Below are 27190 nucleotides of genomic sequence, written 5' to 3'. Positions count from 1 at the left end.
GGGAGGGGGGGGGAGAAAAAAGAAGGAAAGAAAGAAAAAGGGCAGCTGGTGGGTGGAGGTAGGGTGGACCTGGGAGCCAGCAGAAAGAGGGGTTAGAAGTGGTTAGACAGGAGGTAGAAAGAGGTGGGCCAGTGGCTTTCTAGCCAAAGTGGTGTGGTGTGGCCCAGAGGGAAGTGGAGAGGTGACAAACAGGGCTAGGAGGGAGGGAGAAAGGAAGAAAGGGAAAAAATAAAACAAAATGGTGCAGTGGGAGCCAGTGTGTCGGGGTGGGGCAGCCTCCAAGTGGCAGCAAGCCAGTGATTCTCTAGCCACAGTGGCAAGATGTGGCCCAGCAGGAAGGAAAAGAGGTGGCATACGGCACTAGATGGGAGGGAAAAAGAAAAGGAAGAAAGGGAAAGAAGAAAAAAAAATGGTACAGCAGGAGCCAACAGGTTATGGTGGGGTGGACCTGTGTGATGGTGGGCTGGTAGCTCTCTAGCCGAGTGGTATGGCATTCCTCATTGGGAAAGGATGGGGGTGGTGCACATGGCTAGGTGGGAGGGAGAAAGGGAAAAAAATATGGCACGGCAGGAGTTGCTAGGTGGGAGCAGAGGGACCCAGGCTGGCAACGGGCCAGTAGCTCTCTAGCTGAGTGTTCAGCATGGCCTGTCAGAAATGGGTGGGGGTGGTGTATGGGATGGGAAAGTGTGTTTGGTTATCGGGTGCTCCATGACATTGCCTTCCTGTACTCCCTGCCCGGGGTTGTTGCTGGCTATGCTTCAAGATGGTGACACTGTGTGATGTTAGTTGGCAGGGGACCTTCACTTGTTCTCTGTTTTCCTTCAGTTTCTTCTTCCATTCGGTTTTGATTTAGTTCTTTAACTCTTCATTTGATGCTTAGGTTTCCAGGATTGGCATTTGTATTTGTTTTACTTAGTTTTTTTAGCCTTTGCTGCAGAGGGGTGTCATGATGCATCTGTCTGGGGCACCATGTTGGCTCTGTCTTCATAATCTCAATGAATCTTAATTCTTCACTTGTTTCAATATAAATTTGGAATGTGTTCCTTTGAAAATAGACTTGAGTCCCAAGGTGTAATAAAAATCACAGTTAAGAATGTGGTAAACTATTGACAACACAGAAAAAGCAACATTTGAAAAACACTAATAAATATGCTGAAAATTCTAATTTTTCAGTGAACTCAAAACCAAGTCAGCAAAAGCAAAAATTCAATAAAGCCCTAGAAACCCGCTTTGGTGATTTATCTTCTGCTCTGTCACAATTATTCCAATCCAAGTGTCTTAGTTTTCTAGTGCTGCCATAACAGAAATACTACGTTTGGATAGCTTTAATGAACAGAAATTTATTCTCTCACAGTCTAGGAGACTAGAAGTTCAAATCCTGGGTGCCAGCTCCCAGGGAATGCTATCCCTCTGTCGGTTCTAGGGAAAGGTCCATGTCATCGATCTTCCCTTGGTGTAGAGGCTTTTCAGTGCAGGGACACCAGGTCCAAATGATGCTCTCTGCTCCCGGCACTTCTTTCTTGGTGATATGAGCTCCCTGAAGTATCTGCTCACTTCTCTCTTTTATATCCCAAAAGAGATTCACTCAAGACACAGCCTAATCCTTTAGGATTGTGTCCTACCTTATTTACATAACTGCCCCTAATCCTGCCTCATCGACATCATCCGTAACCATACTCGTTGCCATCTAGTCAATTCTGACTCCTAGCAACCCTATAAGACAGAGTAGAACAGCCCCATAGTGTTTCCAAGGAGTGGCTGGTGGATTTGAACTACTGACATTTTGGTTAGTAGCTGAGCTCTTAACCACTGTGCCACCAGGGCCCCAACATCACAGAGGTTAGGATTTATAATACATAGGATGAATACATCAGATCACGAAATGGAGGACAACCACACAATACTGGGAATCATGGCCCAGCCAAATTTACATGCATTTTGGAGGGACACAATTCAATCCATAACACCAAGGGTGACAATCACTAACATTATAGCTACTCTATCAATTTAGCTTTTGCTGGACTCAATCTACTGTGTCTTTAATCCAGGATTATTCTTTTACATTACTTTCTTTGCATGTTTCAAAATTGTAGTGTCTTTCCAGAACTCTGCTCAGTAATTTTAGTGCAATGTGTTGCATTGTCCCTGAAGAGAAAGCAGTGGACTGAAATTATATAAGGGAACCTAAGTCTGAAGCGTATGGAAGCTGGCATCTGATTAACGGCTGACAAATATACCAGTGTTCACCATGGGGCACTCAACCTAATAATTTCTTTAACTCGGCTTTCAACAAACCCTTCCAAATCTAGCCCACTATATGCTTTATTAAATAGTATAGAGACAGCCACACTCACTTGTTTATATATTGTCTGTAGCTGCTTTAGCGTGGCAGAGTTGAGTAGTTGCAACAGAAACCACTTGGTGCACAAAGCCTAAAATATTTACTATCTGACCTTTTTGTATGAATAAGTTGATAATTCCTGTTTTAACTTATCTCTGATGTTCTTGTTAAGCAATGTTTATTGAGCCATACCCATGGTAGGAGAAATCAGAGCACGGAAATGAGTTGTCACCTAAGAGTGTACAATGTTTATAAATTCAGGGGTGCTGTGCTTGAGAGTGAAATTTTTACATTTTTTGATAAGTTCTTAAATTCAGAATTTGATTAGATGATTTTCTACTAGGTAAAAAGCATCTACATGTTAAATAGACTTTCTTTTTTAGGTTGTCATAGAAGGAAAATGTTTCCAAGTGTTTCTATCAAAATGCAAATGTTTGAAATGTATTTTCATCTCTCTCTAGTCTATATAATTTTTATAACTTGTTTTCTACCACATACATATTCACATAATATCAAAACCTATCTCTTATTATCTTATCATCAAATTAAGGCTTTGGAAAATATGAAGAATTATTTCTAAAAGATTAGTTATTATTCTTTAGATTATTGTCATTTATTTTGAAATGTCAGGAACAGCTTCTTTTCAACACCACATGATAAAAAATATATATTGAGCTGAATAATTCTTCAAATGGTGGTATTTGTTTCCATGGTTTATTTTGAAAGTCTTTATTTTTGTCTGTCCTCAGCGAGAATCTAAACATTTTAATTCTTTCAACAGGGTGCTATAGTAAGCTTATAGCTTCTGTGCCTTAGACAAGCTATATTTAGGGCAGGAAATTTTCTAATTCAATTTACAATGATGTCAAGAAACAACACATATCTGCAGGCAAAGATAAGAAAAACATTCAGGGGTACACAGTGATAGCTCCACTTCAATAAATAAACTTTTGGTACTAGTGATTAGGTACACAGGATTATTATATGTTTAATTGGCTAATGTGACAATTTGGAATTACTTCTAGTCACATTTAATTGAATTTCAAATCTCTAGAGAAAAGAAATATGGAGGCCTAGCAGAGAAACAGTCATAAAAGTAAACGTTTTTCCAAAGGGTGCTAAACAATGAATTAATATCTGTTGCACCATAGTTTTTAATATCCTCTCAGCTTAATAAGACTAATTCAGTTGTTGTACAGACTAGACACTAAAACCAATTCAATTAGATGCAATGATTGGGGGAGTGGGAATGTTTGTTGAACTGGACATTTTTTATTTTCAATTTTAAAGAGGCTGATTTAATCAGAGGTGAGTAATCTTTAACTCAGGTAAAGCCTGAGATATGCGTAAATACCAGTATAATAGTCAGCTTATATGCTATCCACCACCCTTTGTCAGTTTGTCGTACTGTGGTGGTTTGCATGTTGCTGTGATGCTGGAAGCTATGCCACCAGTATTTCAAATACCAGCAGGGTCACCCATGGTGGACAGCGTTCAGTGGAACTTCCAGATTAAGACAAACTAGGAAGAAAGGCACGGCAATCTACTCTCAAAAATTAGCCAGCGAAAACCCTATGGGTCACAAGAGAATACTGTCTGATATAGTGCTGAAAGATGAGTTCCCTAAGTTAGAAGGCAGTCAAAATACACAGTAGCCACAACACTGGACTCCAGCATACCAATGATTATGAAGATGGCCTAGGACTGGCAAAGTTTCATTATCTTGTACATGGGGTCTCCATGAGTCAGACAGCAACTAACAACAAGAAAAATAATATATTCTATGCTAGGTGTGAAGGCATTTCAAAGTACATAAAATATACATTAGTCTATAAATGCTTTGAAGCTTAAAAAGAAACAACCAAAATAAAGCATTCTCTTAAAGTCTTTAAATATTTTTATACTGTACAAATAGAAAACCATCTAAAAGAAAATGAGTTGTTGCTTCTCTCCTATAGTTTTAGTTTAGCTATAAACTAAATAAAGCTACCTCTACATTCCAAAATGTGCTTTATGCTTTGCTTAAAATTAGTCTAGTCAAAATTATTCATTACAAAAACTTTTTACTCAGTATTTGTATATACTTCCAGTTATGGTGTTCCTTCAGTCCTATAAATTTGTTTTTAAAAAAATCTGTCATTGTCCTTAGGAGTGCCATGATTGCTGACTACATGTTCTGGCTCTGTGGAAGAAGTGAGCAGTATATAAGCAAGCTCATCAAACTGTATTGGCAGGTAAAAATTGATGACCCAACTAGGAGGGGGAGTTCATCTCATTTTTAGGACTAAACTGAAGAATTAGTGCTTAAAAGACTAATGAAAAAGATAGCTCTGGACATATCTATCAGAAGGACACTACCCAGTAGTGTTTTTAATGAAATTGTTTTCTGAGACTAGTTTTAAGGTCAAAACTCAAGGTTGTTAACCCTTGGCCCATACTTCAGTTTTACAACACAATATAAATTTTAGACATCCCAAGAATATTTTTCCAGGCATGTTGCTATAATAACATCATCCTTTAAAATCAGAACATTGTATTTTTATAGATTCTTGTTGACGTATGACCAGGAAAAGCACATTCTAGAATATCAATTATATCATAAAGCAAAATGCAAAGATCGGTTGTATTTGTTGAGTATTACCTAGTATTTAGAAGACTTGACCAAAACAAACTGCAGAATAATAAATCATAGCAAGAGTCAATTAGATGCCAAGAAGAGAATCATGATTTATGAAAATTTTAAGGAGAACTTAGAATTTACTAGTTAAATCTCCTTTACAACAAATCCACTTCCTTATCCAACTTGACAGCTAACCTCTCAAATTATCAATAAGTTTCTGCTGAAATATAACCAAATCGAAGAACTCACTTACCCCCAAGGAACAACATTCAATTTTCTGATTACTAAACTGTTTATCTCATTCAAAGTGACTATCTCCTCCCTTAGAACTTCTTTCTAACTAGTAGTTCCCATTGGAGCAACACAGACCAAATGGAAACCCATTTCAAAATGTAAATCTTTCAAATCTTTGAAAATTGTCTACAGTAGCTACTTCCCTCCTCCATATCTTCCCCAGACTGTGAGTTTTTTTCCCCCTGTACTTCGAGATGGTTTAATTTAATTGAACAGAAAATTTTTGAATAAGCTAGAATAAAACTTACTAAAATAATAATAAGAAAGAAATAACCATCAATACTTTTTTACACTTCCTGATGTTTCCCACCATGTCACTATTATCTCTTGGTGCCTAGTTTTCTGTCTCTCTAACTCACAAAGTATCTTCATTATGTCTCAATTTTCCCTCCATATTAACTCCTACTAAATTAACAAACTAATTGGATCCTACCTTCCTTTTAGACCTACTTCTCACCTTGAATCCCACAGTCATATGAAATAACTTAGATGACAAATGAGCCTTCCACCAACCAGGATATCTATGTGACCTTACCATTGAAAATGTGGAAACCAGTACAAATGCAACAAGATAACCTTTATAAGCACCATACAATTTTTACTAAAATATTGTCCCTATTAAGTCAAAAGAATCTTGAATATTGAAGGCTGAAGAAAATTAGAACAAGTCCACAAGAGCCAAAGTATGACCTTGAGTATATCCCATCTGGATACCCTGGTGGTGTAGTGGTTCAGTGCTACGGCTGCTAACCAAAATGTCGGCAGTTTGAATCTGCCAGGTGCTCCTTGAAAACTCTATGGGGCAGTTCTACTCTGTCCTATAGGGTCAATATAAGTTGGAATCAACTCGATAGCACTGGGTATATCCCATCTGAATTTAGAGACCATCTCAAGAAAAGATTTGATGCATTGAACACTATTGACCAAAGACCAGAGGAGTTGTGGAATGACATCCAGGACATCCTCCATGAAGAAAGCAAGAGGCCATTAAAAAGACGGGAAAGAAAGAAAAGGGACAAAATGGATGTCAGAAAGGACTCTGAAACTTGCTGTTGAACATCAAGTAGCTAAAGCAAACAGAAGAAATGAGGAAGTAAAAGAGCTAAACAGAAGATTTCAAAGGGTACTTGAGAAGACAAAGTAAAATATTATAATGATGTGCAAAAACCTGGAGTTGGAAAACCAAAAAGGAAGAACATGCTGGGCATTTTGCAAGCTGAAAGAACTGAAGAAAAAATTCAAGCTTTGAGTTGCAATAGTGAAAGATTCTAGGGGGAAAATATTAAAAGAAATGGAAAGCATCAAAAGAAGATGGAAGGAATACACAGAGTCACTGTACCAAAAAGAATTGGTTAACATTCAAACATTTCAGGAGGTGGCATATGATCAGGAACCCATGGTACTGATGGAAGAAGTTAAAGCTGCACTGAAGGTATTGGCAAAAAAACAAGGCTCCAGGAACTGACAGAATACACACTGAGATGTTTCAACAAATGGATGCTGTACTGGAAGTGCTCACCTGTCTATGCCAAGACATTCAGAAGACAGCTACCTGGCCAACTGACTGGAAAAGATCCATATTTATGCCTATTCCCAAGAAAGGTGATCCAAACAAATGCAGAAATTATCGAACAATATCATTAATATCACACACAAGTAAAACTTTGTTGAAGATCATTCAAAACCAGCTGCAGCAGTACATCAACAGGGGACTGCCAAAAATTCAAGCCGGATTCAGAAGAGGACATGGAACCAGGGATATCATTGCTGATGTCAGATGGATCTTGGATGAAAACAGAGAATACCAGAAAGACATTTGCCTGTTTTATTGACTATGCAGAGGCATTCGACTGTGTGGATCATAACAAATAATGGACAACATTGCAAAGAATGAGAATTCCAGAACACTTAATTGTGCTCATGCATAATCTGTACATAGACAAAGAGGCAGTTGTTTGAACAGAACAAGGGGATACTGCATGGTTTAAAATCAGGAAAGGTGTGCATTAGGATTGTACCCTGTCACCATACATATTCAGTTTATATACTGGGCAAATAATCCAAGAAACTGGACTATATGAGGAAGAATGTGGCATCAGGATTGGTGGAAGACTCATAAACAACCTGTGATATGCAGATGACACAATCTTGCTCGCTTAGAGCCAAGAGGACTGAGGTATTTACTGATGAAGATCAAAGACTACAGCCTTCGGTATAGTTTGCACCTCAACAAAAAGAAAACAAAAATTCTCATAACTGGACCAATAAGCAGCATTGTGATAAATGGAGAAAAGATTGAAGTTGTCAGGGACTGATTTCACTTTATTTGGATCCACAGTCAATGCCCATGGAAGCAGTTGTCAAGAAATCGAAGGACACAATGCATTGGGCAAATTTGCTGCAAAAGAGCTCTTTAAAGTGTTAAAAGGCAAAGAAGTCGCCTTGAAGGCTAAGGTTCACCTGGCCCAAGCCATGGTGTTTTCAATCGCCCCATATGCATGCAAGAGCTGGGCAATGAACAGAAAAGACGGAAGAAAAATAGATCCCTTTGAATTATGGTGTTGGCTAAGAATATTGAATATACTACGGACTGCCAAAAGAACAAACAAATCTTCCTTGGAAGAAGTACAGCCAGAATGCTCCTTAGAAGCAAGGATTGAGAGACTTCGTCTTACATATTTTGGACGTGTTATCAAGAGGGACTTGTCCCTGGAGAAGGACATCATGCTTGGGAAAGTAGAGGGTCGGTGAAAAAGAGGAAGGCCCTCAATGAGATGGATTGAAACAGTGGCTCTAACAGTGGGCTCACCCACAACAATGATTGTGAACATGGTGTAGGAGTGGGCAGTGTTTCCTTCTGTTGTACATAGGGTCACTATGAGTTGGGCTTGACTGGACGACACCTAACAACAACATTCAAAATATATTAGACAGTAAAGTAGCAGGTTCACCATATAAAACTGCTGACATTTTATATGGCTCCACCTAAGTATTTGGAGCTCAATTTGCCTATTATACAAAAATAAAAGTTTGCATTAATCCTACAACACTTGAAACCTCTGATCATAAAAAGGGAAAGTTGCATTCATGCCATCTTAATTTGATTATACTTTTAAGACTTTCCTAAGAGAATTTGGAACCTACAAACAGTAACACTTGATTAAGGGCGTGCAACTAAATAGTTGTAAAGAATCACTGCACGTGAAAAACAAGCAAATAATATGAGCTATGAATATACAAAAGGCAGAGGACTTTCAGATTCCAGAGGCTTCTTAAGAGAGGTGGGAAAGGAGCTGAATCTTCGAATGGATAATATTCAGCAGACTTGACATATGCCAGGTCCCCAAGAATTGTTTGAGTTAATTTATTCATCCGTTAAATAAATGTATATTGAGTGCATATTGTGTTTTCTACATTGAGCTAGGAAAAAATAGATCCAATTTTGTTGTAACCCAAGCCAAGTTAAGAGCTTAATAGTTTTGTAAATGAAAATGTCTCCTGTCTCTTTGGTTTTCGAAGAACATTAATATATTAATACCATATTCCTACATTATTTTTCACCTCAAACTAAGAAAATATATCTCCACTTACCAACACATGCATGTTTGCTATACAAAAAGCAATAAAACAAAATAAGCAAGTAATATGAACTATTACTATTTGCTCCTTTACCATTCTGCATTAACAAAAAGATTAAAAAAAAAAAAAGTATTTCCTTTGTATTCTCTTTTCCTCCTTTATTTTGGCTCAATTTGGTGTAGCAGAAGAGAGCTTTTGTCTGGGAGTCAGATCTGAAACAGTTCAAGTTCTAATACCAACTAGTTACTTAGGGCAAGTCAGCATCTAGAGGAGTTTCAACTAGAAAACAAGGGGTGACTAGCAGAAAATGTTTGAGAATATCTATTCACAAGCCCATTTTAGCACTAAAATCTCGTAGCTTTAGGTACATCCAAAATGATGTCACAAATTTCAAGAAAAAAAAGAAGCAACATATTTTAAAATTGCATCATGAAGATATAGTCCATCAACTAAACCCTTCTGTCTAACCCCAACATTAACACACCACACCATCCTCTTAAGCTAGTTATGTACTTCTTTCTGCCGAACAGCCTCTCTCTGATCTTTTCAAGTCTAAACATCCTCCTGTTGTTATGGATTGATTTGTGTTCCCCAAAAATATGCACTGAAATCCAAATCCCTATAAATATGACCCTGTTTGAAAATAGGGTTTTTGTTTTTTTTTTTATATTAATGAGGCCATGCCAGAGTAGGGTGGGTCCTAAACCTAATCAAGTCTGAGTTGTAAAAAGAACAGAACAGACAGGGAGACACACATGGGGGTGGGAGGAGAAGAAGATGGACAACAGACACAGATGCATCTACAAGCCCAGTAATGCCAAGTATTGCTAGAGGCTAGTAAAAGTTGAAATAGAGAAGGAAGGACACCCCCTCCGCCTAACGCCCCTCCCCACCAGAGCCATGGCCTGAATTGAAACATCTACCCTCCTGAACTGTGAGAAAATAAATTTCTGTTCTTTAAAGCCACACACTTGTGGCATTTCTGCTACAACAGCACTAGGCAACTAAGACACCCCCTAAATCTTGTTCTGTCCTAAATCAGAAGGGGGTTTTTGACATTGTCAGGATGTGCCCAGTCTACGCCATCTTTAGAGACAGTGATGCCCCACTATCTAATTCACCATAGCCATTGCACTGTTGAACTTAAAAATGTGCCCAGACATCACAGCTAGAGATTGTACCCACAAGTACATTTGTCAACATTCATTAAAACTGAATAAACAAGGTCTGTTGTTTTTTTTTTTTACCTTCACCAGTCAAGAAGTCAAAAAATCAAATGACACATTCCATTGGACAAATCCACTGCAAAAGACCTCTTTAAAGTGTTAAAAAGCAAAGATGTCACCTTGAGGGCTAAGGTGTACCTGACCCAAGCTGTGATACTTTCAGTCACCTCATAGGTATGCAAAAGCTGGACCGAAGAAGAATTGACATCTTTGGATTATAGTGTTAGCTAAGAATTTTGAATATACCAAGGACTTTCAGAAGAATAAACAAGTCTGTCTTGGAAGAAATACAGCCAGAGTGCTCTTTGGAAGCAAGGATGGAGAGACTTCATCTCATGTACTTTGGACATGTTATCAGGAGGGACCAATCCCTGGAGGACATCATGCTTGGTAAGGTACAGGCTCAACAAAAAAGAGGAAGACCCTCAATGAGATGAATTGACACAGTGGCTGCAACAATGGGCCCAAACATAGCAACCATTGTGAGGCTAGCACAGGACCAGGCAGTGTTCCATTCAAGTGATCACAATGAATTGGGGCTGACTAGATGGCACCAAGCAGCAACAGCATATTCATCATCTTTGTAAGTTAAAAAGTTACTATGTATCTTCCTTTTCAAGCACATAAAAATTCTACAACTCTGGGTGGTTATTCTTTTTAGAGCTCTTAAACAAGAAAAGGAAATTTTCCGAATATAAAAGATTGAGAACCAGTTAACCCTTTTTTCATACATTGTTGACTTAAGAACTCATAGATGCTTTGGTGAGCTCAAGAACACCTTTCAATTGCATCAGGAATATTTTTCATATCATCAATCCAGCAAGAAAAAAAAAAGCATAAAGCTCTACACTATATGACATCTCACACTGGGATATATCACTCTGAATAAAAATGTTTGCACATGTTATTTTATAACAGCATCACCTCTTCAGAGGTAGAGAGATTTGAAAATAACTTGTCACGACTGTACTTGAATGCATGTCTCTATAACCTGATACACAGTCTCCTGTTATCAGCCATCCTCCTCCTCGAGAACACCTCAGGACCTCATCATAATTCTGAAATAATTAGCAAAATGGGAAGTACCTAGTCAGGCTGACGATGAGTTATTTTGAAGTAGCTATTGTTGCCCCTAACATAATAATATTGTTTCAAGAAGAACTTTACAGTAAACTCTAGTTCACCTCCTAAGCCCCGTGCCCCTCAGATCCAGGGTTAGATTTAAAAGTAGTGGGGTACGGGGACGGGGAAGCTTCCGTCTTCTTCCACTCCCCCTTCCTGTTCTCCAGCCTTCATTTTCAGGCATGCTCCCAGACACACGTTGTAATGTGTGTGGCTTTATCTCCTGCAATGTAACAGAGCCCACTCTGGTCTGCACTGCTCAGCAAACTGGAGTGAGCAAAGGTGATAACAGCTAATTTTGTGGCAGAATGCCCACAAGACAAATGCAGAGGAAGCCCACTAAACACAGCAAGCTGCGTCATCAGCTCATCTTCTACTTTAATTCTTTAATTGTTGTCTTTTTTTTTTTGAGTCACAGACCCCTTTGAGAATGCGATGCAATTTATGCGTATCCATCTAGAAACAATACTTATAAGTGCATATATGGGAAAATATGCTTACTATTTATCTCAGTGCACTGGAAATTGATCCCATACACAGTCAGCATTTGCAAAGAATTATGGTGTCTTGGTCATTTAGTGCTGCCGGAATCGACTCGATGGCAGTGGGTTTTTTTTTTTTTTTAATAGACATACCACAAGTGGATGGCTTTAACAAAGAGAAATTTATTCTGTCACAGTCTAGTAGGCTATAAGTCCGAATTCAAGGTGCCAGCTCCAGGGCAAGGCTTTCTCTCTCTGTCAGCTCTGGAGGAAGGTCCTCATCTTCAATCTTCCCTTGGTCTAGGAACTTCTCCTTGGAGGAATCTCAGGTCCGAAGGGTGCGTTCTGCCCCTGGCAGTGCTTTCTTGGTGATATGAGGCTCTCCTGTCTCTTTGCTCACTTCTCTCTTTTATGTTTCAAAAGAGATTAGCTTAAGACCCTATATAATCTTGTAGATCTTACCAGTATAAACCACTAAAACCCACTGCCATCGAGAAAATTCCAACTCACAGCGACAATATAGGACTGAATAGAACTGCCCCATAGAGTTTCCAAGGAGCGTCTGGTGGATTCAAACTGCAGACATTTTGGTTAGCAGCCACAGCACTTAACCACTACACACCAGGGTTTCCCTCATCAATATAACTGCCACTAATCCATCTCATTACATCATAGTGATAGGATTTATAACACATAAAGAAATTACATCAGATGACAAAATGATAGACAATCATAGTATACTGGGAATCATGACCTAGCCAAGTTGACAGATATTTTGGGGGGACACAATTCAATCCATGACATATGGCTTTCTTACTCTTGTGAGAAGGTGGTTGTAATTTTTCTGAAGTAAGAAATAGAAATATATTTTACATCCCATTGATTTTTTATTGCTTCATTTTGGAGGCAGTAAGGGCTAAACCCAGATTCACAAAGTCTCTTATAGCAAAGGACTCAGAGCTCCTGTAGTTCACAATATTTGATAAGGGTAGGTATGTGTCAAGAAGTACCAAAATTTTCTACTTGGATTCATATTACATCATTTCTTTTGTCCTCAAGTCAATGAGGTCATCTTTGTTAGGTCTGTGTATCATCAAAGATACCTGTGTCAGCAATTTGTTTCAATTTAAAGATTGTCTGGACAAAGACAATAAGAGTTAAGCCAATTTGCCAATTATCTGTAGATTTTTGTCCCTGGAAACTCTCAAGACTTTTATCAGTCTCACCTCAAATGCTGGAAAATTATATTGTTATTTAACTCCAATCACCTCTTCTAGATTAGCCACTTAGTTAAATAAGCTCGTAGTTTTTTCAGAACCACCTCTAATACTCATTTCAGCATTTTCAATTAAAACAATTACCTCATTCACGTGGCTAAGATGTCAGCCAGTATAAAGCAAGTCCTGGAACGAACTTCTCACTATCAAATTGTCCTGAGAAGGGGTTTTACTTTTCTCTTTAAAAAAAAAAGTAAAGCACTAACCAAATTAAATCACTCTAAACCTCTTCTCTGCATTGCCAACAAACTTCATCAGTAGGACAGAACAACATGGTGCACTCTCAAATCTTGACAAAGATCTCCTGAAAAGGCATTGATTCAAGCTCTTGGCTCTGAGAAGTTGAGACTTTCACAGCAGCAGAAAGACCTCCTTTGGGATTGCTGGAAGGGCTGTTGACACCAACAGAGGCCCATGTAAAAACCTGACATGTGGAGTATCTCTCTTCATTGAAACAGCAAAGACTGAGCAGTGCCAACTTCCCAGGTCCTCCATCTGTGCAGAGAACACCAAGACTCCCCATCCAATTCAAGTCGTACTTGGCAATGAATTGTTCACCATCTTAAAGATATCAGTGGCCTATATAGCTTCTAAAAGGGACCTTATACACACACACACAAACCATACATCTTTGGTATAATTAGTCTACTCTCAAAGGACAAAACCAGGAGCTGGCTACACTGAGAGACAAAAAGAGATTTTCCCCAAACCACATGCGCAAGGAAAATGGTGCATAGTTTGTTTGCTCCTAAAGCCTTTCCATGGACTTTAGGGATTCATGGACCACAGGCTAAGACCCCTCCAGTACTCTCACTTTGCATAATGCTCACTGTTGCAATAACCTTTTTTCCTGTAGTGTTGGGTCTAGCAAGAAACATTTACTACTTCCCACACCCAAAGCCAAAAAAAGCTCCCAGAATGTTGGTGTCAGTTATAGCGCCTCCATAAATTGCACTACGGTGATTCACAAAGCCTTTCCAATTCAGTGTGTCCAAACTATTTCTAAGTTAGTGGATGCATTTCTTCTTTATTCTGAAGTTATATGTGTCATTCATATTCATTCAACAAATACTTATTGAGCACTTTTAGTGGTATGTGTTGGGTATATAGCAGGGAACAAACTAAACATCAACCTGTCTTCAAGGAGCATATATTCTAGCACACATGAAGAAAAACTCCTGGACTATTGGTATTTAAGTTAGACACCATTTCTTGTTAACCTGTTTTTCTTCCAAGTGCCATCAAAGTACATTGCAAAAAGCAACTCAATATGTTAAACTAATAAATCAACCAAATTAAACCTTGGTGTGACATGAAATTCAAACAATAATGTCTGACATGAGAATATTTTGGCATAGTTGTTCACAATAAAAATTTTTAGTGCTAATATAAATTCAATGAACATTTCTCTCTCTCTCTCTCTCTGTGTACTTTACATACACAATTGTGGAAAAATTTTGTGCTTCATTTGAGTCTGTGGTTCATCAAATATTTGGAGAAGATTGCAGATTTCTGGTAGAGTCTTTTGGCTCACTGGTTTCTGTGTTACTGTTGTCTCCGTACACGTCCCAAGGTCTTGGCTGTTAGCTTCTTCTTTCAAACATGGAAAGCAAGACAGCAGTAAGCTAAGAGATGTTTCTGCACTGACCAGAGAGTGACAGGAGACAATTTATCACTGAACAGAAGTTGATCACTTAAACTAACAATGAAAACTGATCGTTCATCTTCTTTGTTTCATTTCTTGATATTGCAAAATCATCCCAATATCAGCCACTTATATAGCAAAAAGTTACAATACCTCAACCTCAGAATAAAAAAATCTTCAACATGAAATTACAGGCAAAATGAGGTCAAGGAACATGAAAGATTTTTTTATTATCTTTAACAAAATACCTACATTTTCTGGAGAAGAAAAATGTGTTTGCTCTAAAGATTAACTTCAATGTGAATTTTTTTTTCCACAGAAAAGAACAAAATAGAAATACCATATGAGCATGTCTCTTAACATTATATATGTAAAATCTATTTCTTTATTTGTCTCTGTCAGGCAGCAAGTTCATTAAAAAATTGATCAGGGAGTATCTGAAAGCAGCTCAGACCCTATAAATACTTAGATTAGATATATTTGAGAACCGCTAAAGCCACTCACAAAAGTATTTCCCCTTCAACTTGCTATGTATCATGCTTAAATTCCCAACATTTGGCATTGAGTCTCTGGTCAGCCACATATCATATGCAAAAATAAATCTATCTATTTAACTCATTAATGGGTGGTTTCAGAACACAACTGTGGGAATTAGCTTATTTGAGATTTCTTAATCTCTCTAGAAAGGTGAAAGCAGAATCCTGACGGAACAAGTTGGGGGGAGAGGTAAGCTCTGTTGAGATAGGAGACCAGAATGTTCTGGAATACAGGAAATATAGACCAAATAGAAGTGGCTTGTGAAGGCAATAGGTAGCTGTGTTTAAGTCTATAAAGGAAAGGAAGCAAAATAAAATAGACAACATGGATCAGTGGAAATCATTCTGGTCTGATATTCAAAAGTCTGAATTCTGGTCCCAGTGCTAGTACTCAATTTTGGTTATTTCATTTCTGTATTGGTCAGCTACTGTTACAATAATGTGATATAACAAACTACTCTAAATTTCAGGGGTTTATAACAATAAGGCTTGGGTTTGACTCATCAGGCTGGGCTAGCCTGGGTTTACCTCCAAGGTGCAGGGAGGTGCAAGTATGTTCCACACATCTTTCATCCTTTTATGACCAATTGTTTGTCTAATGGCAAAAGGCAGAATTCCAAGAGAGAAAGTCAAACAGTATAAGCACACATGTCATGTCACTGCTCACACCATGCTTGCTAACATCTTATTAGCCAAAGCAAGCCATGTGGTCAAGTCCAAGGACAAGGTTAGTCATTCCATTCTGTCCACTACAAAGCCATGAGAGGTATGGATATGATATATTGCTACATGGAGGTAAAAAATTGAGACAAACAATTCAATCTGCCACACTGCTCTAGCCCTTAGTTTCTGCTTCTGTGAGACGAGGAAATTGGCCTCAGTTGTTGGTTCTCAACTAGTAACAGACTGCATCAGAGTCACTTGGAGGAATATTTAAAATACTAGATTTCCATACTCAGGTGGGGTCTTGAAAGCTGTATTTTATTTGTTTGTTTTTGTTTGTTTGTTACTGCTCTCCTTGTGATTCTGATGCACAACCCCTGAGCTAGAGAGTCTCTAAGGCCATTTCCAATATATTTTACTTTAGTGATGACCAACTTAGCCAATCGTATTTTTTACCTGGAGTTGCCTTATATATAATGATAGAGCATTAGGTGGCCTGCACTGGTGACGCTGCTTGCTGAACAGTACAACTGATGTACTTCATAAGGCCCAGATTCTCCCCTTAGTCTTCCCACTTAAGTAGATGACCCCTAGTAAGTTAGGTGTCCTCTGCTTCCTCTTGTTAAAGGTTAGTCACTCCTGTCTGCTTCTCACCATGATGTAGGTCAGGTTTTCCTGCCCCCTCCCTCAAAGTAAAGTCCTTGCTACTTTGAGATCCTTTCCTGCATTCAAGGTTCCATCCGGAAAACAGTGATAATATTTTTTAGTCACTTGCCTACAAAGACATTTGTCCTTTAAGCTAGGCAACATTAAAATTTCCATTTTATGAATTTCCATATTTTTCAGTTAGAAGACAGGCTAAAGAGGAAGTGTCCAAACTGAGACGAGAGGTAAAAGAGAGCTTCCTTTCCTGGGTCTTGAAAAAGATAAATGTAGAAACGAATTTCCCATCTAATTATTCATTCCTGTTTATATATTCTTTAATGATATGTTTCCATGGTTACCAGCGTTGTTAAATGCTGCCTGTGTTTCGTTTTGCTTTGATGCTATTTGAGGTATCATGCCAGTAGGAGAGGTTCACTCTTAAATGAAAGATGTAACTGAGGCATGTGTTTGATCCAAGGTTGAGTGTTCCTATGAAGGAGATAGTGACCGTGACATTATTTGTTGGTTGTATAGTTTTGTGTAGTTGGTCTACTGCCCATTGCTCTTCTGTGAGTGTCCCAGGCATTAGGAAGTAAGAAAGGGACAGGGGAGAAAGAAGGGACAGAGAAAACTGAATCACACACATATGTAAATTCATCTGTATATTTTAGTACTGTTATATATATTTAAAGTACCTGGGTAGTGCAAATGGTTTGTGCTGGCTGGTAACCAAAAGGCTGATGGTTCAAATCCACCCAGTGGCTCCACAGAAGAAAAGTCCTGGCAATCTGCTTCTGTTAAGATTACAGCCAAGAAAAGTCTATAGAGCAGTTCTGCTTTTTAATATATGGGGTTGTCATGAGTCCTAATCAACTCAACAGTACAAAACAACACAAAACCAGCCCAAACTCGTTGCCATCAAATTTCAATCAGAGAGCCACCTTTGAAGCCCTAACTCACTGTGAAATAAATGGCTTTGTCCCCTGCTAAGCAATGTCAGTTATAATGGTCACACTAGAACAGTGGTGTCACTTGGGTTGGTGTCACCAAGAAGTAACTCATGGTGTCACCCTGCTGGGGTGGGCTGAGCGGGCAGCAAATCCTCCCCCTTGTGGGCTGAGTGGCCCACCCTCACCCTGCCCCTGCCCCCACACAGGGCCCAGCGCTGCACTGCACAGCCCCACCCCTCCAGTCTCCATCCTCAGCGGCTCCACAGCTCTTCCCCTCTCGCATTGGCCAAGGTGGAGCCCTTCCTCTCTGCCCAGTGGTGCGTGCCTTGGCCCAACACCCACACCCTGATTGACAGGTCATGGTGGGGGGAGGTTAAGTTACTGTACTGAGTGATGAGTGACACCAGCCCTACTGGTGCCACTGTCTTGGTGGTCTCTCCCACCATGGCTTCGGCCCACCTGTCGCCTCTGGGGACTCTGGGGTCATTTTGGTGTCACCCTCTCTGACAGTATCTGGTGTGTGATTTGCACCTGCACACTCCTCTAGTGACATCACTGCTAGAACAAGAATTTGGGGCCGGGTGACCCTGCCACCACCTCAGAAAGTGTCTTGCAGAGGTCACCCTACTTAACATATACATTAGCTCTCCATCTGCAGGTTGATAACTCAGGCACGTTAGGATATAATGGCATCATATCAAGCAAAACAATTACTCCTCAGCCATTCCTGCCCACTACTTACTTTGCACCCTTCTTCAGAAATGTATATAGCCAATCTTCATTAATTTCAGATTTTGTATTTGCAAAATTGCCTACTCACTAAATTGTAATTGTAACCCCAAAATCAGTACTTGCAGCACTTATTGGAGGACTTACACAGAGTGACAAAAAATTTGAGTAGGCCCATTCAGAAGCGAGGTCCAACAAGGCAATGCTCTGCCTTCTTGTGTCAGTGCTCATACTGTAAACAAGTGCCCCTTCATGGTCTATTTAGTGCCATGTTTTTCACATTTTTGTGCTTTTTTCAGTAATTTTCGCTGTTTAAAATCACTCCAAAATATAGTGCTGAAGTGTTGTCTAATGTTCCTAAGCACAAGAAGGCTGTGATGTGCCTGATGGAGAAAATAAGTATGTTAGATAAGATTCTTCAGGCCTGAGTTGCTCTTGGCTATGAGTTCAAGGTTAATGAGTCAACAATATATATTATATACATTAAGTAATGTGTCTTTAAACAGAAACACACATAGAACAAGATTATGTATTGATCAGTTGATGAAACTGTGTGACCAGAGGCTTACAGGAACCTCGCCCTGTATTTCCCTCTAGAAGCAATGGCTCAGTCTTTGCTAATTCCGTGTTCATGGCAACTTTATAGAACTTAACTACCATAAATAATAAGAATAGACCTTTTTTTTTTTTTTTTAAAGGTACTGATTTGGTTTTGTCAATAGGTGATGGAGGAAGCCGTCACCATTTAGATGGAGTCGGATTTTTCTTTTTTTTCCCTCTCCTAAAAAGCTTTTTGGGTTCTGAACATTTTTAAAGGAGGAAAAAAAGTGACCTCTAAATTTATTTTCATTTTCTCTCATTTCAGAATGATATGGGTTTTAGGGAAGGCAATTGGGGCCTTCTCTTACTTGAACAAGTTTAGGTCTAGCTCTTTGATTCTCAGAAATCTTGTACCTAGTCTGCTAAATTTCCATGAGGTTATTTGGTTTGCATAGCAGCTTTGCCTTCCAGTTTAAATTTGCAAGCATGTTAATGCCTTCTTTGTTTCTGTTTGCATCTAAAAATCAAAAATTGTTATGTGCAAAACCAAATTTAGAGGGTTTTATGGTTGTTTTTTATATTTCCCACAGATTTTTATGGGTTATTGATTTACAAGCTTGCAGAGAAATTGAGGTCACTTTTTTTTTTTTTTTTAGCAGTTGGAGGTGTGGAATAACTACTCCATGAAATCATGAAGTTTTTAAAGCTGTGTTCACCCAGGTATAAAATAATCAGTAAAACTCAAAGCTTTTAATGTTTTTATTTATATTCAGCCATCCTTTTGATGGCATTGCATACTAATTAAAAATAAATTCACCTCTTTTCTTGAATTCATAGGATTGTATTTTTCTTATTAATTTTTGAAGACTGCCTACTCTACCTGTGCTATAGTTTCTGCTGGTAGATTCATTTTCTTTTTCATGATAATTCTTCTTCCTTTAAATAACAAGATCTTGGCATTTCAAATGTCAACCTTTAACATGTGGCATGATTTAGTTTTTCTCAGGATCGTAAAATAAACTGTTAAGCTAACCTATTTTTAACCAAGAAAGCATAGGTACTATTATATATACCAAAACCTATTACATATAGTGGAGCCTAAACTAGGAGTGAACAACCTATGAAACAAAATGACCTCCAGAAAACCCTGGGAGGACTTTTTCAAGCCCAAACTAAAAACCTATTATAATTGACATAGCAAGTCTTCATTTTTTTTTTTTTTTTTTTTTTATTCTTCATCAGTTGGGGAGTTAGCCTGCTGTAGCATTCATGCAAAAGATGCAAATCAGAGATATAATAGAGACTGGATATGGATAGGGTGCCCTGGTGGCATAGTGGTTAAGAGCTGGGCTGCTGAACAGAAAGTCAACAGTTCAATACTACCAGCTGCTCCTTGGAGACCCTATAGGGTAGATCTACTCTGTTCTATATGGTCATTATGAGTCAGAATTAACTTGACTGCAACAGGTTTGGTTTTGGTTTTTTTGAATACGGATAACTTGGAAGTATAGTGACTCCTCTCTTGAAGATAGCACTTTATTTCACTTTCTTTCATATCAATTGAAGTTGTGGTTTTTGGTTGTCACAGAGCACATAGAAATATATATATATATATGTCTGTGTATATACACACACATATTCTTTCTGCCTAGAATCTGTCAGTTTGTCATACTGTGGTGGCTTGCATATTGCTGTGATAGTGGAAGCTATGTCACTAGTATTTCAAATACCAGCAGGATCGCCCTTGGTGGACAGGTTTCAGCAGAGCAGCCAGACTAAGACAGACTAGGAAGAAGGACCTGGCAGTCTACTGAAAATATTGGCCAGTGAAAGCCTTATGAATAGCAGCAGAACACCGTCTGATATAGCATCAGAAAATAAACCCCTCAGATTAGAAGGCACTCAAAATACAACTGGGAAGGAGTTGCCTACTCAAAGCAGAGTTGACCTTAATGATGTGGATGGAGTAAGATTTCAGAACCTTCATTTGCTGATGTGGCTTAACTCAAAATGAGAAGAAACAGCTGCAAACATCCATTAATAATAGGAACAAGAAATGTGCAAGGAGCCCTGGAGATGCAGTGGTTAAGAGCTGTAGCTACTAACCAAAAGGTCAGCACATATGAATCTAGGAACTAGAAGTCATCAAAAATGAAATGGAATGCAAAAAGATCAATATTCTAGGCATTAATGAGCTAAAGGACTGGTACTGGTCATTTTGAATCAGACAATCATATGGTATACTGTGCCAAGAATGACAAATTGAAGAGGAATGGCAACACATTCACAATCAAAAAGAACATTTCAAGATCTGTCTTGAAGTACAACACTGTCGGCGATAGGATAATATCCATACTCCTAAAAGGAAGATCCGTTAATAGGATTATTATTCAATTTCATAAACCAGCCACTAATGCCAGAGATGGGAAAATTGAAGATTTTTATGAACTTCTGCAGTCTGAAATTGATCAAACATGCAATCAGGATGCATTGGTAATTACCGGTGACTGGAATGTGAAAGGTGGAAACAAAGAAGAAGGATTGTTAGTTGGAAAATGTGGCCTTTGTGATAGAAATGATGCCAAAGGTCACACGTTAGAATTTTTATAAGACCAACGACTTCTTCATTGCAAATACCTTTTTTCAACCACAGACAAGTGGACTTCACCAGATAGAGCACACAGGAATCAAATTGTCTACATCTGTGGAAGAGACAATGGAAAAGCTCAATATCATCTGTCAGAACAAGGCCAGGGGATGACTGCAGAACAGACCAGCAATTGCTCATATGCAAGTTCAAGTAGAAGCAGAAGAAAATTAAAACAAGTCCACAAGAATCCAAATATAACCTTAAGTAGATTGCACCTGAATTTAGAGACCATCTCAAGAATAGATTTCATGCATTGAAAACTAATGACCAAAGACCAGAAGAGTTGTTGGATGACATCAAGGACATCATACATGAAGAAACAAGAGGTCATTAAAAAGACAAAAAAGAAAGAAAAACCAAAATGGATGTCAGAAGAGACTCTGAAACTTGCTCTTGAATGTCAAGTAGCTAAAGCAAAAGGAAGAAATGATGTAGTAAAAGAGCTGAACAGAAGAATTCAAAGCGCAGCTCAAGAAGACAAAGTAAAATATTATAATGACATGCACAAAGACTTGGAGTTAGAAAACCAAAAGGAAAGAACACACTCGATATTTCTCAAGCTGAAAGAACTGAAGAAAAAATTCAAGCCTCGAGTTGTACTTTTGAAGGATGATGCAGGTAGCATCAAGAGAAGAATGGATGGAATGCACAGTCACTGTACCAAAAAGAAATGGTCAATGTTCTACCATTTGGAAATTTGGAAGACAGCTACCTGGCCAACCGACTGGAAGAAATCCATATCTGTGCCAATTCCAAAGAAAGGTGATCCCACAGAATGCAGAAATTGTTGAGCAATATCATTAATATTACACGTAAGTAAAATTTTGCTGAAGATCATTCAGAAGTGGTTGTAGCAGTACATAGACAGGGAACTTCCAGAAATTGAAGCAGGATTTAAAAGAGGTTGTGTAATGATGGATATTATTGCTGATATCAGATGGACTTTGACTGAAAGCAGAGAAAAACAGAAAGATTTTTATCTGTGTTTTATTGGCTATGAAAAGCATCACAAACTATGGATAACGTTGGGAAGAATGGGAATTCCAGAACACTTAATTGTGCTCTTGCATAACTTGTACATAGACCAAGAGGAAGTCATTCAAACAGAACCAAAAGATGCTGCATGGTTTAAAATCAGGAAAAGAGTGCATCAGATTTGTATTCTTTCACCATACTTATACAGTCTGTATGCTGAGCACATAATCAAAGAAACCGGACTATATGAAGAAGAATGTGGCATCAGGATTGGTGACACGATCTTGCTTGCTGAAAGCGAAGAGGACTTGAGGTGCTTACTGATGAAGATAAAAGTCTACAGCCTTCAGTATGGATTACACCTCAACATAAGGAAAACAAAAATCCTCACAACTGGACCAATAAGCAACACCATGATAAATGGAGAAAAGATTGAGGTTGTCAAGGATTTCATTTTACTTGAATGCACAATCAGTGCTCATGGAAGCAGCAGTCAGGAAATCAAACAACGTATTGCATTTGGCAAATCTGCTTCAAAAGACCTCTTTAGAGTGTTAAAAAGCAAAGATGTCACTTTAAGGACTAAGGTGCACTTGACCCAAGCTGTGGTGTTTCCAATTGCTTCATATGAATGCGAAAGCTGGGGAATGAATAAGAAAGACTGAAGAATTGATGCCTTTGAATTATGGTGTCGGCAAAGAATATTGAATATACTATGAACTGCCAAAAGAAGGAACAAATCTGTTTTGGAAGAAGTACAGCCAGGATGCTCCTTAGAAGCAAGGATGGCGAGCCTGCATCTCACATACTTTGGACGTGTTATCAAGAGGGAAAAGTCCCTGGAGAAGGATATCATGCTTTGTAAAGTAGAGGGTCAGCACAAAAGAGGAAGACCCTAGATAAGATGAATTGACACAGTGGCTGCAACAATGGGCTCAAAAAGCAACAATTGTGAGGATGGCACAGGACCAGGCAGTGTTTCTTTCTGGGTCACTAAGAGTTGGAACCAACTCAATGGCACCTAACAACAACAACATATATACACTTTGACGAGTTGGTCACATTTCTAACAGATGCAATTACCCCTCTTCTGATACATCTTGATGTTAGGATGAGATGATGGGGAAGCGCATATGGGTGGCCACCGGCCCCATAATATCATCCTCCTGCAACCTATTGTTTCCTAAAATATGAAGTCCCCTAGGAGGAGCCACATCCTGGTAGAGATTAATTGCAGGCAAAGGAGATAAAAAGAGAAAAAGAAAAGACAGGAAATAATGGGGAGGCCAAGGAACAGTAAGGACAAACTATGAGTAATAATATCTATAAAGAAACTGTTCTATGTGGCATAGTAGTCACTTTTACTGGTTTCCAGATAGACCATCATCCCTCTTTGGTGGGTGTACCACCAATGACACGGAGCTGCTGTTAGCCTCCAAGATGAACAGTTTGCTTGTTGAAAGTCTCTAATTAGAATTTTCTTCCTCCTGCTAAGGATTCCACCTCTGCTCACTGGAGCTCTATGCAAGAACTAAAATTTGGAATCTTGGTGCTGAAAGGGGCTGTAGAGATTATTTATGAGGCAGCATAGCATAATGGTTAAGAGCACAAGACTCTGACTGAAATAGGACTAATTCAGATCTAGTAGTTTTATGAACTACGGCATGTAGTAGAACCTCTACAAAGACTGACTTTCCTCATCTATTTCCGGAGGAGTTTCTGCATCTGTAAAATGGGGTAATAACACCTGCATTCTAGTGTTGTTTTAAGAAATAAACAGAATGATTTATCTATAGCACTTAGCCAGTGCACAGTAAAGGCTCATTCAATTAATAAGTGAGTTTTATGGATTTACCAATGAGCTAGAAGAGGTTCGTGTGGGCAGAATCCAAGGGCACGTTGAGAGTTGATGGTCTGCGACCTAAGTCTTGTCTCCAAATTAAACATCCTCAAATTCTTTTAGCTTCTTCTCCAACATACACCTCTTCAAGGGAATTCTTGACTTTTCCTCTCAGTCATCTTGCACAGTCGCCCAAGAGATAAAATACATGCTAGGTGAAAAAGTCTGGGAGCCAGGTCACCCAGCCCTTGTCCCAGGTCTGCCATTAATTAGCAGCATGCACCAGCAAGCCATACTGCAGTCTAAACCACCAGTCAAGAAAGACAATCGGAAAACAACATACAGTTAGGAAAGGGAACACCTCCTTTTATATGAGTAAATGAAGTAGAGAAATTAAATGCACGATGACAAAGAAGGGTCCCAAACTGTGTTGACATTAACCACTGAACACAGAGGCTAAATCTCATTAGCAATACCCAGTTGAGCTTATGAAATAATTGCAGGTAATATAGTTATTTATTCCTGCAATACCTTTTGGTGATTCATTTTAAGTCATCAAGAATAAAAGCTCTGTGGCGTGCTAAAGAGTCTGGAGGCTGCTAAAACCCACACTTGTAACTCTGAGTCTCTATCAGCTGGTGTTCTGTAATGTGCAAGCAGAAAATTATTCAGGGTCTTTAGAACAAGAACGTACTTTAAATTCTATTTATAAATTATATGTGCTATGCTATTAAATAAGCTAGACCAACCCGAGCACATTATTATTTAAGCTCCCCTATCAAGAAGTCTTTCATTTCATTTTTGCAAATGTTTCTTTTTGAGACAGCTATGCTTATAAAAAAAAAAAAATGCTCTAAATTTAATGAGTAGCCAGTGGATAAAATAGTCTTATTTATAGCCAGTAGGTGTGAAAGATGAATATTCTGTTTTGGGTTAGGATTATTGAAGAGGGGTCTTGATCTGGTTTTGGTTTGATGTGGTATATTTGTTTCTCAGTTAGTGTTACACTCAGCTCTAGTCGTCCTTTTAGACAGGAATAAGATAGCCATGGGAAAAGAAAAATGAAAGTAATAATTGATCCCATACTTCCAGGAATTTACAATCTAATTAGGAGGATGAAAAAAGGCTCAGTGCTCAGGAGATATGCGTTCTTGTCCTGCTTCCATCTCTAATTTTGTGACCTCAGATGAATCACCAGAATTCACTCAGCTTCAGTTTCCTTGGTTACAAAGTTGAGCGATTGTAGAATAATTTCTTAGATTCCTTCCAACTCCGTCACGCCCCATGTTCAGAGAATGGAAATAAAATTTTGCCACAAAGTATAAATGATGGAAAATTAATGCCAGCTAAATTTTAGGCAGTCAAAAATATCAAACCAAACCCATTGCCGTCGAGTTGATTCCAACTCAAAGTGACCCTATAGAAATTATTCTGCTAATAGAAGCATCATACATAATCTAAGGCTTGATTTTAGCCAGTTTCAGCATTTTCGCCCTTAATATTCTTTATCTAATATTAACATATTAGCACACAAAAAATGCTCTGTTTCTATTTCAGTGCCATCCCATTTATTCAGCCACTTATTTATTACATGTCATCTATGTAGACGATGTTGTTCTTGATGTTAGGAGCCATTGAGTCAGCTCCAACTGACGACGACCTTATATATAACGAGCTTGTGTTTAATTGCCCAGTCTTATGCCATCCTTACAAGGATTACTGTTTGAGCCCATTGGTGCAGCCACTGTGTTAATCATCCCATTGAGGGTCTCCCTCTTTCCCCATGACCCTTTACCAAGCATGATACCCTTTTCCAGGGACTGGTCCCTCCTGATAACATGTCTAAAATAAGTGAGACAAAGTCTCGCCATCCTTGTTTCCAAGGGATATTCTAGCTGTACTTCTTCCAAGACAGATTTTTTCCTTCTTCTGGCAGTCCATGGTATATTCAATATTCTTTGCCAATACCACAGTTCAAATGAATCAATTCTTCTTTGGTCTACCTTATTCATTGTCCAGCTTTTGCATGCATATAAGGTGACTGAAAACACCATGGCTTGGATCACAAAGATGTCCTCGGAGTGACATCTTTGCTTTTTATTATAAGAGATCTTTTGCAGCAGATTTTCCCAATGCAATACATAATTTGATTTCTTGATTGCTGCTTCCATGGGCATTGATTGCTGATCCAAAGAGAATCAAATCCTTGATTGCTTCAATTTCTTTTCCAATGTAGACAATGCCATGAATAATAAGATACAAGCCCTGCCTTTAATAAGGTTATAATCTGGTAAGGAAGAAAAGACATATACAAAAATAACTTTAACTCAAGATGAACAGCTGGAGACCATAGGAGGGTTATTACTTCCATCTGGAGAGATCTGGAAAGTGGCATTTGAACTGGACCTTGAAGAATTTAAACCTAAAAAGTTTTGGGGGAAAAGCATTAATTTCCCTCTTCCTTTATTAACCACACAATTTACCCCCTTTTCCATCACAAATATTTTTATTCAAGGGTAACTAATAGGAGTATCCAAGGTAGCCTTGAACAGAAAAAAGAAAATGTTATGTATGAAAAGATATAGAAGCTATTCAACCAAATTTCCCAGTTCATGTAGGAAGCAAAGGAACAGTTTATGGACTCAATTCTTTTTGGAAGCACCTGGACAAAGTCAACTCTATCTTCCCTTGCTGGTCAGTTTGGGTGTCTCCCTGGCCACCAGTAGCCTTGTCCCCTGAAGTTCTGTACTGGGGTAGTTGTCTGAGGCATTAGACAGTTCTGTGTGTTCTAATTGGTAATAATAAGCAAAAAGTTTTAAGCAAGTATATAAATTACAGTTTTACCAGCACAAGTAACACAAGTAACTTAAACTAACCTGGTCAACTTAAGCAAATAAGGAGTTTATTGGAACCCTCACAATATGAAAGGGAAGATGAAAGAGATCAGGCTGAGACATAACAACAACCAGAGCAGCTTGGGCTGACAACAACTCTTTGGGATTCTTTGGCATAGCTGGAGGAGCACAAACTGTTCTCAGTCTTTGAGTCATTCAGCTTTAGTTTCAAATCCCAGGGA

At 38.6% G+C, this 27190-nt stretch overlaps 1 protein-coding gene across 1 annotated transcript in view; it reads left to right on the top strand.

Annotated features, from left to right (window-relative positions):
• Positions 1-27190, top strand: part of SPATA16 (spermatogenesis associated 16) — a 279707-nt gene that overhangs the window by 164517 nt on the left and 88000 nt on the right. The window contains exon 4 of the mRNA XM_003416233.4: positions 4491-4575. Within this exon, the coding sequence (XP_003416281.2) occupies positions 4491-4575 (85 nt within the window). The remainder of the gene's footprint in view (positions 1-4490; positions 4576-27190) is intronic.

This window comes from Loxodonta africana, chromosome 23 (genome assembly GCF_030014295.1).
Source record: "Loxodonta africana isolate mLoxAfr1 chromosome 23, mLoxAfr1.hap2, whole genome shotgun sequence".
Classification (NCBI taxonomy): domain Eukaryota; kingdom Metazoa; phylum Chordata; class Mammalia; order Proboscidea; family Elephantidae; genus Loxodonta; species Loxodonta africana.
Note: the sequence above shows the minus strand (reverse complement) of the source record. Positions and strands in the feature narration are given on the sequence as shown.